The sequence below is a fragment of the Cetorhinus maximus genome, chromosome 23 (assembly GCF_964194155.1).
Source record: "Cetorhinus maximus chromosome 23, sCetMax3.hap1.1, whole genome shotgun sequence".
NCBI classification, from domain to species: Eukaryota; Metazoa; Chordata; class Chondrichthyes; order Lamniformes; family Cetorhinidae; genus Cetorhinus; species Cetorhinus maximus.
Genome location: NC_135901.1, coordinates 25,940,649 through 25,955,792, shown reverse-complemented (window position 1 = coordinate 25,955,792; position 15,144 = coordinate 25,940,649). Strand labels below are relative to the sequence as shown.

The 15,144-nt window shown below is 45.0% G+C and overlaps 4 protein-coding genes across 4 annotated transcripts in view; 1 reads left to right on the top strand and 3 right to left on the bottom strand.

Annotated features, from left to right (window-relative positions):
• The window catches only part of LOC144697912 (uncharacterized), a 294,824-nt gene that overhangs the window by 122,651 nt on the left and 157,029 nt on the right, over nucleotides 1-15,144 (top strand).
• The window catches only part of LOC144697327 (uncharacterized), a 174,774-nt gene that overhangs the window by 26,731 nt on the left and 132,899 nt on the right, over nucleotides 1-15,144 (bottom strand). The window lies entirely within an intron of this gene.
• LOC144697444 (uncharacterized) overlaps nucleotides 1-15,144 on the bottom strand; it is a 111,144-nt gene that overhangs the window by 84,823 nt on the left and 11,177 nt on the right. The gene's annotated exons all lie outside the window — the stretch shown is intronic.
• LOC144697913 (uncharacterized) overlaps nucleotides 5,205-15,144 on the bottom strand; it is a 60,368-nt gene continuing 50,428 nt past the window's right edge. Inside the window, exons 4-6 of the mRNA XM_078569874.1 lie at nucleotides 12,539-12,580; nucleotides 11,980-12,012; nucleotides 5,205-6,770 (exon numbers count right to left, since the gene is read on the bottom strand). Of these exons, the coding sequence (XP_078426000.1) occupies nucleotides 5,598-6,770; nucleotides 11,980-12,012; nucleotides 12,539-12,580 (1,248 nt within the window). The 3' untranslated portion in view covers nucleotides 5,205-5,597. The remainder of the gene's footprint in view (nucleotides 6,771-11,979; nucleotides 12,013-12,538; nucleotides 12,581-15,144) is intronic.

Sequence of the window (15,144 nt, the reverse complement as noted above, 5' to 3'; positions counted from 1 at the left end):
TTTGTACTTTTCCTACCAAAGTGCATCATCGCATATTATCTCTGTTGAAGTTCATTTGCCACTTCACTGTCCAGTCTGTAACTTTTCCAATATCCTCTTGCATTATGTTGCATTCTTCCTCAGTTTTTGATAAATGCTCTTAGTTTGGTAACAGCTGCAAACTTTGACATTGAATTACTTGTTCTCAGGTCCAAATCATTAATGTAAATTATGAATAACGGTGGTACCAGAACTGATCCTTGTAGATCATCACTTTTGACCTTTTTGCAATCTGAAATGGTGGGAGGTGGGCGGGAATAAATTTCACAGACATTGCATCAGCAGGGGGAACTTGAAATCACGGATGAACACAATGGGAAGAACTTGAAATAAAAGCAGAAAATTCTGGAAAAACTCAGCAGGTCTGGCAGAATCTGTGGAGAGAGAAACAAAGTCAATGTTTCGAGTCCACATGACTCTTCTTCAGAGCAGCGGGTACTTGAAACTGCAGGTGAACACGGAAAGCAGGGAGGGAGACGTGTCTGAGTGAGCTGAGAAGCTTCAGAAACTTTCTAAGATCCTGAAAAAGAGGCCACGGGCCCCATGGGGAGTGGGCTCACTGGAGTCAGGATTTTATTTTCCGAGTGTTTGGAATGGACAATGAGCTGGAGCTCAGTTTTCAAGCTGTTCTGAGGAAGGTCTGAAATCAGATTTACATCCAGATATCTGTAAGGACAATAAAGTTTACATCAATTATGTTTTTAAAATGAAATCAGAATGCTGGAAATACTCAGTTCTGAAGAAGAATCATATTGGATTGGAAATGTTAAATCTGTTTCTCTCTCTTCATAGAAGCTGCCAAACCTGCTGAGGATTTCCAGAACTTTCTGTTTTTATTTCAGATTTCCAGCAACCCTACTATTTTGTTTTTATTATAGTTATTTTTAAAAAAATTTTGTTGCATAATGAGTTAGGGTAAAATAATTGTTACCATTTAAATGTACAAATCAATTATATGCAATTGTGGAATTGAGAATTGGCTGTTCAGGAGCAATGTCAGACAGCATTTCTTCACAAAAAATATATTGGAAATCTGGAATGCTGTTGAGATTAGAAGGGCTGAAATTTACAAACTAAGATTGCACGACGTTTCTGAAGAGAATCAAGGCAGTTGGATGGATTTAACATACAGATCAGGCACTGCATACTGGAGCTCAATGCCTGAGGTTGGACTAACTCTGGTTTTGTTTTGAAAATGGTGTAGGTTTCCTGTTTGCTCTGTAGATTATCTTCATGCCTGTAGGTAATTTGATGGAGGTGAAGTGCAGTTTTGCAGTGAGTGAAAGGGAGGATGGATGGTGTGATATGTTAAGACATGGCAGATGATGTGTGCCAGACGGACCAAATCCACAAGGGAAACCACAACGGTTTTCCAATTTGTATTTATTACGAGAAGATGTGTTTTTTTTATTCATTCATGGGATGTGGGCGTCACTGGCTAGGCCAGCCTTTATTGCCCATCCTTAATTGCACTTGTTCAGAGGGAATTTAAGAAGCAACCACACTGCTGTGGGTCTGGAGTCACACGTAGGCCAGACCAGATAAGGTTGGCAGACTTCCTTTGCTAAATAACATTAGTGAACCAGATGGGATTTTACAACAATAATAGAACTGGAGTTTATTAACATCAGCAGAAACAGAATCCAATGAACATATTTCAGTCCTGAATATGCTTCACAGCAAAATCCAATTACTGTAGTAGCTTGTGAACTTGCTGGTGTCTCAGCAGGGTGGAGGAGTGAGTGAATCCCTTCCTGCACATGGAACAGGTTAACGGCCTCTCCCCATTGTCAATTTGTTGGTGTTTCTGTAGGTAGGATGAACGTGTAAATTGTTTCCCACACTCAGATCAGGTAAACAGCCTTTCCCTAATGTGAACTCGCTGGTGTCTCAGCAGGTCAGATGAATGAGTGAATCCCTTCCCACACCTGGAGCAGGTGAATGGCCTCTCCCTATTGTGAAAGCGTTGGTGTCTCAGCAGGTCTGATGAATGAGTGAATCCCTTCCCACACCTGGAGCAGGTAAATGGCCTCTCCCTATTGTGAAAGCGTTGGTGTCTCAGCAGGTCTGAAGAATGAGTGAATCCTTTCCCACATTCAGAGCAGGTAAATGGCCGCTATCCAGGGTGAATTTGTTGACGTTTCTGCAGGTAGGATGAACAAGTGAATCCTTTCTCACACTTGGAGCTGGTAAACGGCCTCTCTCCAGTGTGAACCCGCTGGTGTCTCACTAGGTTAGTTTAATTACTGAATCCCTTCCCACACTCGGAACAGATGAATGGTCTCTCCCCAGTGTGATTGCGTCAATGAATTTCCAGCTCAGAAAGGGATCTGAATTTGTTCCCACAATCCCATTTCCACTCTTTCTCCATGGTGTCAGTGCCTTTGTGTTTCTTCAGATTGGACAATCAGTTGTAGCCTCGTTCACACACAGAACACGTGTACAGTTTCTCCCCAATTTGAATGGTGTGATTGTTTTTTTCCAAGGCTGTATAACTGGTTAAAGCTCTTTCCAGTCAGTGCACTGAGACACTCTCACTCAGGGGTGTGTGTGTCTTGGTTCTTTTCCAGTCACACTGATGTTTGAAATTTTTTTTTTTAAATATACTTTATTCATAAAATATCTGGAAGAACATTCCAAACCATTTCAAAATCACCATCACATAAGTACCAATCAGATTCAACTTTTACACATTTATCACAAGGTGCATCAATACAATCAATGAATATTACAATCATTTCAATATGGTCAATGCAGACAATCAGACAATGTTATTGGAGTTATCAACATACATCATGTTGCACTCTGAGGTGCTTCAATACATTTATAATACACTTAGTATTCACTGCATACATTCATTTTGAGCTGTACAGCCCAAGGGGCTCTCAACAGTTCCCAGCCCCTCAGTGCACTATGGCAAAAAGGTCTTAGGCAGCGACCTTTCCCCATTGCGCCTTTGCGGCGGCTGCCCCAAGCTTTAGTGCATCCCTCAGCACGTAATCTTGGACTTTGGAATGTGCCAGTCTGCAACACTCGGTCGGGGACAACTCTTTGCGCTGGAAGACCAAGAAGTTTCGGGCAGACCAAAGAGCGTCTTTCACCGAGTTGATGATCCTCCAGTTGCAGTTGATGTTTGTCTCGGTGTGTGTCCCTGGGAACAGCCCATAGAGCACAGAGTCCTGTGTCACAGAACTGCTCGGGATGAACCTCGACAGAAACCATTGCATCTCTCTCCAGACTTTCTTTGCAAAGGCACAATCCACAAGGTGAACAACGGTCTCTTCCCCACCACAGCCACCTCAAGGGCAACGTGCAGAGGGGGTGAGACTCCTGGCGTGTAGGAAGGATCTGACGGGGAGGGCCTTTCTCACCACCAGCCAAGCCAGGTAGTGTTCTCCCACAGACAGAACAAACACTTCTCCTTCCACATTTAAATGTTGACGATATTCAGGTCCTGATAAATCGAGTGACTCTGTCAGGTCATGGTGTGATGTTTGTTATGATTTTCCCGCCTGTAAATCCTCCCCTTCTAAGGAAGGGGTAAAAGGAGTTTAGAAAACTCTTCACTGTAAATGCAGGATAGAAATTCTAGAGGCCTTCCAGCTCCAGCAGCCGAACAACGCATCCTTCAGTCACAGCCCAGCCCCGCCCCTCGTTTATTCCGATTTGTTGGAGGACCAGCCACTCCTGCTCAGTCCTCCAAGTCCACACCTCTTCCTATTGGTCCGGAGCTGCCGTCAATCACCGGGCATTGTGAGCTGTCAGGTGGGAGGTCACTGTCGGGAGCGGGTTCATAAGCCTCGGGCGGGGTTTACAAATCCCAAGTGTGGCCCCAGAGCCGAATATTAAACAATGAACATTCTCCACTCTCACTATCCGCCGCTTCCGGCTTCTCTCCGGGAACAACCTCAAACAAAGAGAGGAAGACCCTCCGAGCATGCGCGATCCACCCGCCAACCCGCGGCAGATAGAGCGGTTTCTGAGACACACAGGATTGTGGGTAATCAGGCCGCCATCAGCAGTCGAGTCTCAGTTAATCTCTGTCTCAATCTGGGCAAGTGAGGGTGAGATTCTGCTGACATAGAGATTGTAACATTTTTTAAAAATGAATCTCTTTCTCCCAGCATCTGCACCCTTCAATCTTGGCAATCAGCCTGTTTCATTAGGTCTGTATAAGACCCAATGCTTTGTGTTTTAATGGGAATTAGCAGATTTTTTTTTACGACCATGAGCTTGCATTGCGGACTGTAATATTGTTATCCTTCTCTGTTGATCTTATCCAGAAGGGCTGGTGTAAATAAAAGGACTTGGTCTGCAAGATAGTCACTGTGAGCATTTAATGGAACATTTTTGTGTCAAAGTTCAGTGACAGCTGATCATTCACTGAGTGAGTGTGTAAAAATATAACTCAAATACTCACAACTTCTGCAAATGATTCTCTGGTTACAGTTCGACAGATAAGAAAGGAATCAGGAGCGTGCAGTCCCACACAGCTTACCAACAGTGGAGAGGTATTGGAGGATGATGGTTTGGTTAACAGTGTCAAAGATTGCAGACAGGCTGAAAAGAAACAATAAGTGAGAGTAAACCTTTGTCACACTCACATAGGATGTAATTTCTGACTTTGATAAGAGCTATTCTGATACTGTGCAGGAGGAGAAATCTTATTGGAGAGATTCAAACATGGAGTTCCAGAAAAGATGGGCATGGGTTTTAGAGGTGACAAGGACTTTGCAGAGGAGAGGGTTGTCAAAGATGGGGCGGGAGTTTGTAAGGACATTGGGGTCAAAAGTTTGTTTTATTGAGGGGGTGATGATGGCAGATTTGAAGGAGAGAGGGACAGCACCTGAAGAGAGAGACTGATAACAATGTCAGCAAATATGGGAAAGTTGAGTGATCAGTGGTTTAGAAATATGCAGGTTTCAGAGCTCATACAAGGGGGAACTTTAGAGGCAGCTTAGCCTGGTGGGCTACTGGAAGGGGCAGAAGCAGCAGAGGCAACTAATTGGATTGTCTCAATCTTTGCGATAAAGAAGCTCCATGAGCTCCTCACACATGTTGTTGGAGGTGAGGATGCGGGAGACAGGGGAGAAGGAGAGCCCTTCAAAAGAAACTAACTTGGGTTAGCGATATTAAAAAAGACTCAACAGACTGTGTTTAACAAAAGCTGATTTATTTGAGTTTTATTCAGAATATTAACATTAACTGGGCTTGAGTTTATTAACATTAGCAGAAACAGGCCCGAGTTCAGTCTTGGATGTGACAATCACATTCGCTGGTGACTCAGGACATGGGATAAATAAGCAAATCCATTGCCACATTCACAACAGGTGACCTCTCACCACAGTGAATTTGCTGGTGTAGTGAGTTGAGGTGAATAGTGAACACAGTCCCGCAGTGTAAACACCTGAGTGGTCTGTCATCAGTGAGAACAAGTTGGTGGAACATCAGTTCCTGGGAAACTGTATAACAATTCCTGCACCCTGGGCATTTAAAAGGTCTTCCATCAATGTGAACATGTGGGTGTTCCAAGAGGATGGCTGAGTGAATTTCTTCCCTCACTCGGAGTAGGTGGACGGCCTCTCCCTAGTGTGAACATTCTGGTGTTTCAGCAGGTTGGATGACCGAATGAAGCCCTTCCCACACTCAGCGCAGGTGAATTGCCTTTCCCTAGTGTGAACCTTCTGGTGTCTCAGCAGGTTGGTTGAATTAATAAATCCCTTCCCACACTTGGGGCAAGTGAACGGCCTCTCCCCAGTGTGAACTCGCTGATGTGTCAGTAGGTCGGATGACTGAGTGAATCCCTTTCCACACTCAGAACAGGTGAATGGTCGCTCCCCAGTGTGAATTCGCTGATGTACAATGAGGACAGATGATTGTCTGAACCCAGTCCCGCAGTGAGAGCACCTGAACGGTCTCTCGTCGGTGTGAACACGTCGATGGTACATCAGTTCCCCGGAACTTTTATAGCACTTCCCGCAGTCTGGACATTTAATAGGTCTCTCATCAGTGTGAACTCGCTGGTGTGTGTGCAGGTGGGACAACTGAATGAATCCTTTCCCGCACCTGGAGCAGGTGAAAGGTCTCTCCCCAGAGTGAATTCGCTGGTGTAACAGCAAGTCGGATGACTGAGTAAATCCCTTCCCACACTCAGAGCAGGTGAATGGTCTCTCCCCAGTGTGAAGTCGCTGGTGTTTCAGCAGGTGGGATGACTGAGTGAATCCCTTTCCACAATCAGCGCAGGTGAACGGCCTCTCCCCTGTGTGACTGCGCTGGTGTTTCTGCAAGTGGGATGACTGAATGAATCCCTTCCCACAGTCGGAGCAGGTAAACGGTCTCTCCCCAGTGTGAATTCTCTGGTGTGTCAGGAAGTGCGATGACTGAGTGAATCCCTTCCCACACTCAGAGCAGGTGAATGCCCTCTCCCCAGTGTGACTGCGCTGGTGTGCCAGCATAGCGGATGACTGGGTGAATCCCTTCCCACATTTGGAGCAGGTGAATGGCCTCTCTCCAGTGTGACTACGCCGATGAGTTTCTAGCCTAACTGGATAATCAAATCCCTTCCCACAGTCCCCACATTTCCACGGCTTCTCCCCATTCTGGCTGCATTTATGCTTTGACAGGCCAGAGGATCGGCTGAAGCCTTGTCCACATACAGAACACATGTACGGTTTCTCTCCGCTGTGAACGGTGCTTTTTCCTTCCATGTTCAAAATCTGAAGATATTCGAGTTATGATAAAATTGGTGGCTCCATCATGATGTGATGTTTGGATTTATTTTTCCAACTCCAAATCCTCCCCTTCTAATACCCTGTGAAATTGATTTAAAACAGTAAAAAGGGAGTGAAAGAGAACCCACAAAAACACAAAGGCAAGGTTGTGAAATCGAGCTGAAGGAATCTGGTAATTTTGTGGGGCCAGCACTAGGAAAAAGTGACCATGAAAACTACTGGATTGTGAAAAGAACCCAACTGGTTCATTCACATCCTTTGGGGAAGGAAACCTGCCACCTGGTCTGGGCTGACACAAAACTCTGGCCTCTATGGGACGAGAGAGAAGAGAGATGGGGTGGAAGAGGCAGGAGGCTGAGGAGAAGCATTTCATGTACCTGAAACTCAACCGGAACTTTGACAGAATCTCCCAAACACTCAACCTTCACCACCTAGAAGGCCAAGGTAGCAGGTGTATGTGAACATCATCACCTGCAAGTTCCCCTCCAACTCATACATCATCCTGGCTTGTCTGTGCTGGCCAGTACTGGATGAGCAGAAATTTACTCCACTTAAATATTGGGAAGACCAAAGCCATTGTCTTCAGTACCCATAACAAACTCCACTCCCTCGGCACTAACTTCATCCCTCCTCCTGGCACTTGTCTGAGGCTAAAGTTCACAACTTTGGTGTAATATTTGATCCTGAGATGAGCTTCCAACCACATATCTGCACCATCACCAAGACCGCCTCAGTAACGTCGCCTGACTCCGCCCTAGTCTCAGCTCATCTGCTGATAGAACACTCATACATTCCTTTATTATTTCTAGACTTAACTATCCTAACGCACTCCTGACAGCCTCCCACGTTCAACCTCCCTGTAATCTTTAGGTGATCCAAAACACTGCTGCCCGTGTGCTTACTCGCACCAAGTCTTGTTCACCCATCAGCCCTGTGCTCGCTGACCTACTAAAGCTCTGGGTTAAGAAGCATCTAAATTTTAAAATTCTCATCCTTGTTTACCGGAATGGCTGTGATGATCCCTCCCTCTGTAATCTTCTCCAGCCAGCCAACCTTCGAAATCTTACAACTCATCTAATTCCGGCCACTTGAACATTCCTAATTTGAATTGCTCCATCAGTGTTGGCCGTTCTTTCAGTTACCCAGGTCCCAAGCTCTGGAATTTCCTTCCTAACTTTTTGCTGCTCTCTCCCTCGCTTTCCTCCTTTGAGACACTCCTTACAAGCGCAATATAAATATAAATTGTTGTTGATCTGGACATATAACATTGTTTCTTCATTGTCACTAGTGAGTAACCTGTAACTCCTTATCTAACAGCATTGTGGGAGCACCTTCACCACACGGACTGCTGAGGTTCAAGAAGGTCAAACATCATCTTATTCACAGGCAACTGGGAATTGGTAATATCTGCTGCTGGTCTTGTTAGTGACGCCCAAATCCCAAGAATACATTTTTAAAATATGCACTTGTAAAATAGGTTGAAAACATCTATAGAAATACCTGCTCCTAAAACAATATCCTTTTACATTGTCGGGACAGTGTCTGTTTGGCAAGCTGATCTCTCCTAGGATGTACTTCCCTTGACAATTTCATACTGGAAATTGCTGGGCTCGACTGGGTTCCAAAATGCTCGGGGTTAAACCCAGCAGTTTCTCCTCCATCTCCACTCCAGCTAAGCTGATGCAACAAAGGCTTTCAAAAGGGAATTGGATAAAATACCTGAAGAGAATAGAATTGCTGGGCTACAAGGACAGGATAGGGGAATGGGATGAGCTGATTGCTCTTGCAAAGAACCAGCACAGCCACAATGGGCTAAATGGCCTCCTTCTGTATTGTAATCAGACTATGAATGCATGAAGAAGGACCTATATTTGAACATTTTTTTTGAAACTATATTTTAAGGGTAAAACTCCATGAAGCATGACTAATGGGAAACAAAGCAGCAGGTTAGCGTGTTGCGGGGGTGGATTCAACTTCATGGAAAATTATGAAAAAAACTGAAAAGAAAGGAGAGCCCAGGAGAGGCTATTAAAGTCTCCAGAACACAAAACAGGACAGAGTGTTTGGAAAGGGCTAGGAATCTAACTTCAAGCACATCAGATAAAGGGATGACAATGAGAAAGGGGAGGGGAAATACAGGACTGAAGGTGTTGTATCTGAATGCACGCAGTATACGAAATAAGGTAAATGAGCTTGTAGCACAGATTGAAATTGGCAAGTATGATGTGGTGGGCATATCGGAGACATGGCTGCAAGGCGATCTGGACTGGGAGCTAAATATCCAAGTATATACATCCTATCGAAAAGATAGGCAGGTTGGCAGAGGGGGTGGGGATGCTTTGTTAGTAAGAAATTAATTTAAATCGATAGCAAGAAATGATGTAGGGTCAGATGATGTAGAATCTGTGTGGGTAGAGTTAAGGAACCGCAAAGGTAAAAAAAACCATAATGGGAGTTATGTACAGGCCTCCGAACAGTAGTCAGGATGTGGGGCACAAGATACACCAGGAGATAGAAAAGGTGTGTAAGAACGGCAAGGTTACAGTGATCATGGGGTATTTCAATATGCAGGTCAACTGGGAAAATCAGGTTGGTAGTGGATCCCAAGAAAAGGAATTTGTGGAATGTCTACGAGATGGTTTTTTGGAGCAACTTGTGGTGGAGCCCACGAGGGAACAGGCAATTCTAGATTTAGTGATGTGTAATGAGGCAGATTTGATAAGGGAGCTTAAGGTGAAGGAAACCTTAGGAGGAAGTGACCATAATATGACAGAATTTACCCTGCAATTTGAGAGGAAAAAGCTGGAATCAGATGTAACGGTATTACAGTTGAATAAAGGCAACCACAGAGGCATGAGGGAGTAGCTGGCCAGAATTGACTGGGAGATGAGCCTAGCAGGAAAGACAGTGGAACAGCAATGGCAGGAGTTTCTGGGAGTAATTTGGGAGACACAGCAAAAATTCATCCCTAGGAAGAAGAAGCATACTAAAGGGAGGACGAGGCAACCATGGCTGACCAGGGAAGTCAGGGACAGCATAAAAGCTAAAGAGAAAGCATACAATGCGGCGAAGAGCAGTGGGAAACCAGGGGATTGGGAAGCCTACAAAGACCAACAGAGGACAACTAAAAAAGATGCAAGGAGGGAGAAGATTAAATATGAGGGTAAACTAGCCAGTAATATAAAAGAAGATTGCAAGAGTATTTTTAGATATATAAAGGGTAAGAGAGAGGCAAAAGTGGACATTGGGCCACTGGAAAATGATGCTGGAGAAGTAGTAGTGGGGAACAAAGAAATAGCGGAGGAACTGAATAGGTACTTTGCATCAGTCTTCACAGTGGAAGACACGAGTGACATCCCCAAAGTTCAAGAGAGTCAGGGGGCAGAGGTGAGTATGGTGGCCATTACCAAGGAGAAGGTGCTAGGAAAACTGAAAGGTCTGAAGGTGGATAAATCACCTGGACCAGATGGATTACACCCCAGAGTTCTGAAGGAGATAGCTGAAGAGATAGTGGAGGCGTTAGTGGTGATCTTTCAGGAATCACTGGAGTCAGGGAGGGTCCCAGAGGACTGGAAAATCGCTAATGTAACCCCCCCGTTTAAGAAGGGAGTGAGGCAAAAGACGGGAAATTACAGGCCGATTAGCCTGACCTCGGTCGTTGGTAAGATTTTAGAGTCCATTATTAAGGATGAGATTTCAGAATACTTGGAAGTGCATGGTAAAATTGGGCAAAGTCAGCATGGTTTCATGAAGGGGAGGTCATGCCTGACAAATCTGTTAGAATTCTTTGAGGAGGTAACGAGTAGGTTAGATAAAGGAGAGCCAATGGATGTTATCTACTTGGATTTCCAGAAGGCCTTTGACAAGGTGCCGCACAGGAGGCTGCTCAGTAAGATAAGAGCCCATGGTGTTAGAGGCAAGGTATTAGCATGGATAGAAGATTGGCTGTCTGGCAGGAGGAGAGAGTGGGGATAAGGGGGTCCTTCTCAGGATGGTGGCCAGTGACTAGTGGAGTTCCGCAGGGGTCAGTGTTGGGACCACAACTTTTCACTTTATACATTAATGATCTAGATGAAGGAACTGAGGGCATCCTGGCTAAGTTTGCAGATGATACAAAGATAGGTGGAGGGACAGGTAGTATTGAGGAGGCGGGGAGGCTGCAGAAGGATTTGGACAGGTTAGGAGAATGGGCAAAGAAGTGGCAGATGGAATACAACGTGGGCAAGTGTGAGGTCATGCACTTTGGTAGGAAGAATAAAGGCATGCACTATTTTCTAAATGGGGAGAGAATTCAGAAATCTGGAGTGCAAAGGGACTTGGGAGTCCTAGTCCAGGATTCTCTTAAGGTTAACTTGCAGGTTGAGTCGGTAGTTAGGAAGGCAAATGCAATGTTGGCATTTATTGCAAGAGGATTAGAATATAAAAGCAGGGATGTGCTGCTGAGGCTTTATAAGGCTCTGGTCAGACAACATTTAGAATATTGTGAGCAATTTTGGGCCCCATATCTCAGGAAGGATGTGCTGGCCCTGGAGAGGGTTCAGAGGAGGTTCACGAGAATGATCCCAGGAATGAAAGGCTTAACATATGAGGAACGTTTGAGGACTCTGGGTCTATACTCGATGGAGTTTAGATGAGGGGGGATCTGATTGAAACTTACAGAATACTGAAAGGCCTGGATAGAGTGGACGTGGGGAAGATGTTTCCATTAGTAGGAGAGACTAGGACACGAGGGCACAGCCTCAGAGTAAAGGGAAGACCTTTTAGAACAGAGATGAGGAGAAACTTCTTTAGCCAGAGAGTGGTCAATCTATGGAATTCATTGCCACAGAAGGCTGTGGAGGCTAGGTCATTGAGTGTATTTAAGACCGAGATAGATAGGTTCTTGATTGGTAAGGGGATCAAAGGTTATGGGGAGAAGGCGGGAGAATGGAGTTGAGAAACTTATCAGCCATGATTGAATGGCGGAGCAGACTCGATGAGCCGAATGGCCTAATTTCTGCTCCTATATCTTATGGTCTAACATACGAATTAGAAGCAGAAGGCCAGTTGGCTCCTCAAGCCTACTCCATCATTCAATAAGATCATGGTTGATCTGATCGTGGCCTCAATTCCACATTCCACCTCCCCCTGATAATCTACCATTGAGGCCAGGGACCAACCTACCCAACCAACACCAACCCTGATACAATTCTGTGCTTAATTGGTTTACCTCTGTTTCTAGATTCAGTTCTTTGAGCAACACCTGCAATCAAACAAAAGCAAAATACTGTGGTTACTGGAAATCTGAATTAAAAAGAGCAAATGCTGGAAATACTCAGCAGGTCAGACAGTAGCTGTGGAAAGAAAAAAGGAATTAATGTTAATGAATTACAGGAAATAAAAACGGAGCAGTATTTGATGGACAATATAAGCTCAGAAGCGGAAGAGAAATAATCTCTAATGGAGGAAAAACAATTCCTGACCACAGAAAGATAAAATTGGTAAATCAGTGGTGAATAGCCAGGGGATACGCAGATGTGGAAACCTGATTTAGACACAGTTGGCAGATAACAGTAAATTACCAAATATAACTAAAATACCCTATCATTAGAAGCAGAGGAAGCTAGACAATGGCAGACAGGTGATTGGGGAGGGCAGATATGAAGCAGAGCAATAAATGAGAATGGATTCAGATCCACAGTAAAGGAACCACACCAACTCCAGTGTCATGGAACCAGAGCACAACGCTAAAAGCTCTAAACTGTAGATGCATGTTCAATAATACTCACCTCTGAAACAATTTCAAATTTAGAATCTACTGGAGCCTGCAGCTGAAAAGATATCAGGAGCACTGGAGTCAGAGAAAAATCTGGCAGTCTTTGGATCTTCTAACTCCCTGCAAAATGAAATTACAAAAGTCATAAGTGTCAGATGTGGTTAGAAATTCAGGAGAGACAAACATTTCTCTTGGTTTGAGTCTGCTGTGTGTAAATCCTCTCCTGCTAACTCCCTGTAAAAGGAGTTTCCAAAATCCATCCCTGTCAGCCCAAGATAGAAATTTATAACATCATCTCCTGCTTCCTGGCCCAAGGTAACTTAGGCAGGGACATGCTTGCATTGGAGGCGTTCAGAAAATGTTCATGAGGCTGATTCCTGGGATGAGGGGGTTTGTCTTATGAGAAAATGTTGAACAAATTGGGTCTATAGTCATTGGAGTTTAGGAGAATGAGAGGTGATCTTACTGAAATATGTAAGATTCTGAGGGGGCTTGACAGGATGGATCAAAAAGGTTGCTTCCACTCATGGGGGAATCTAGAACCAACGGGCACGGTTAAAAAGTAAGGGTTCTCCCGTTTAATGCAAGGATGAGGTGAAATTTCTTCTGAGGGTTGTCTGTCTCTGGAAATATTTTCCCCACAGTGGAGGCTGTTCATTGAACATATTCAATCCTGATTTAAACAGATTTTTGATCTACAAGTGAGTCAAGGGTTATATGGGGCTGGGTGGGTTGGGAGGTGGAGGGCATACAAGAAAGTGGAGTTAGGCCACAGTCTGATCGACCATGATCTTATTGAATGGTGGAGCATGCAAGATGGACCAAATGGCCGACTGCGAATTCTGATGTTCTTATTCTTATGTTGTTAGGCCGGCCGTGCATTACCCCCCTAAAGATGGCGACCGTTAACCTGGGCCAGTCACCACCCCTTGTGTGCAGAATGACAATAAAATAAACGAGTCAATAATTTTCTCTCCTGGTCACCGGGACCCTGAGGCCCCGCCTACTCTCTGTTTCGTCACCGAGATGGCCGCGCGTGCGCTCCAGTCCCCGCTGAACCAAGCTCGCGGCTGGGCCTGTTCCCGGGAAAAAAAAACCCAGACCCGCAAACAATGGGACTTGCAGGGCCTTACTCGGGCCCTGCGGCCTACACCGGGTGTTTACGAAGCCTCCCCGCTCCTCAGCTCCTGGCTCCATTCCTCCCCGCCCTTCCCTTCCCACCCCGACTCGCCGGCTCCATTCATCCTCTCGCTTTCCCGACCTGATCCGCCCGCTCTCACCCATTTCCAATCGCGTCGGTCACCCTCGTACGGCTCTGAGCAAAGTGACACTGCGCATGCTCCTGGAAGTCCAGTAGTGCACCTGCGCACTGGACTCCTGTAGGAGTGAATAGGGCACATTCACAGCCGCAGGGAATGTTGGGTGACAACAGCGCCATTGGAACATCGAAATGCACAACAGAAAATAATATTGTTACGCAATAGAGATAAAATAATAAAAAGTAAATTCTTGTAAATCTGCGCGCTGCCCTGTTCCATACCCAAAGTGTCTTAAACGGCTGCTCTCCTGTGGGAAAATGCTGAGCTTTTAAAGCTTTCCCCACTGGTTCCCCTTTCACTCCTCCACAGAAACTGCTGATTCTGGCTGGGTTCAAACCCACTGGTTCCTCTCTCTTACTCGGCCTATCCCCAGATACTGAATGTTCACTGTTTTATAGAATGATGCAGCACAGATGGAAACCATTCGGTCCAACATACCTGTGCTGGTTGTTTCGAAGATCTAGCCAATTAATTCCACAGACTTGTTGGCACTGTCACATCCATGTATATCTCCTGTAGTAACGCAGGAGGTGAATGGAAAAGGCTTTCCAGTTGGATGCTTCTCAGACACACTCACCCCTGTGGAAAGATCGATTGACCAGTGTACTGGACAGGCATTAAGGGTTCACTGAAATAAAAACAGAAAGTGTGGGAAAACTCAGCAGGTCTGGCAGCACCTGTGGAGAGAGAAACAGAATTAATGTTTTGAGTCCAATATGATTCTTCTTCAGAACTGAACTGGACAGCCTTTTGTCCTTTATTCTGCCATTAAAACTGACTGGGTTTTGTTTCTTTATTACAACCATTACCATTCCCTTTGCTTTTCGTTCCATTACACCTTTGTTATTTAATCTCTACCACCCTCTGACCTATCCCTGACCTTCTCTTTTATTCTATCTGACCCTGCCCTCTTCTTCAACAGCTTAAAACCCATCCTATTTCTATAGATAAAAGCAAAATACTGTGGATGCTGGAAATCTGAAACAAAAAATAGAAAATGTTGGAAAAACTCAGCAGGTCTGACAGCATGTGTAGAGAGAGACACAGGGTTGACTTATCGAGTTCATATGACTCTTCTTCAGATCCACCCTATTTCTACCTCACTTCAGTCCTGAAGAAGAGTCATACTGGACGCTAAACATTAACTCTGTTTCTCTCTCCACAGATGCTGTCAGAGAATCCTTCAAAAACACCCAAGAAGCTTGACAACATCCAAGACAAAGCAGTCCGCTTGATTGGCACCCCTTTCACGAACATTCACTCCTTCCACCACCGCATAGTGACAGCAGTGTGTACCATC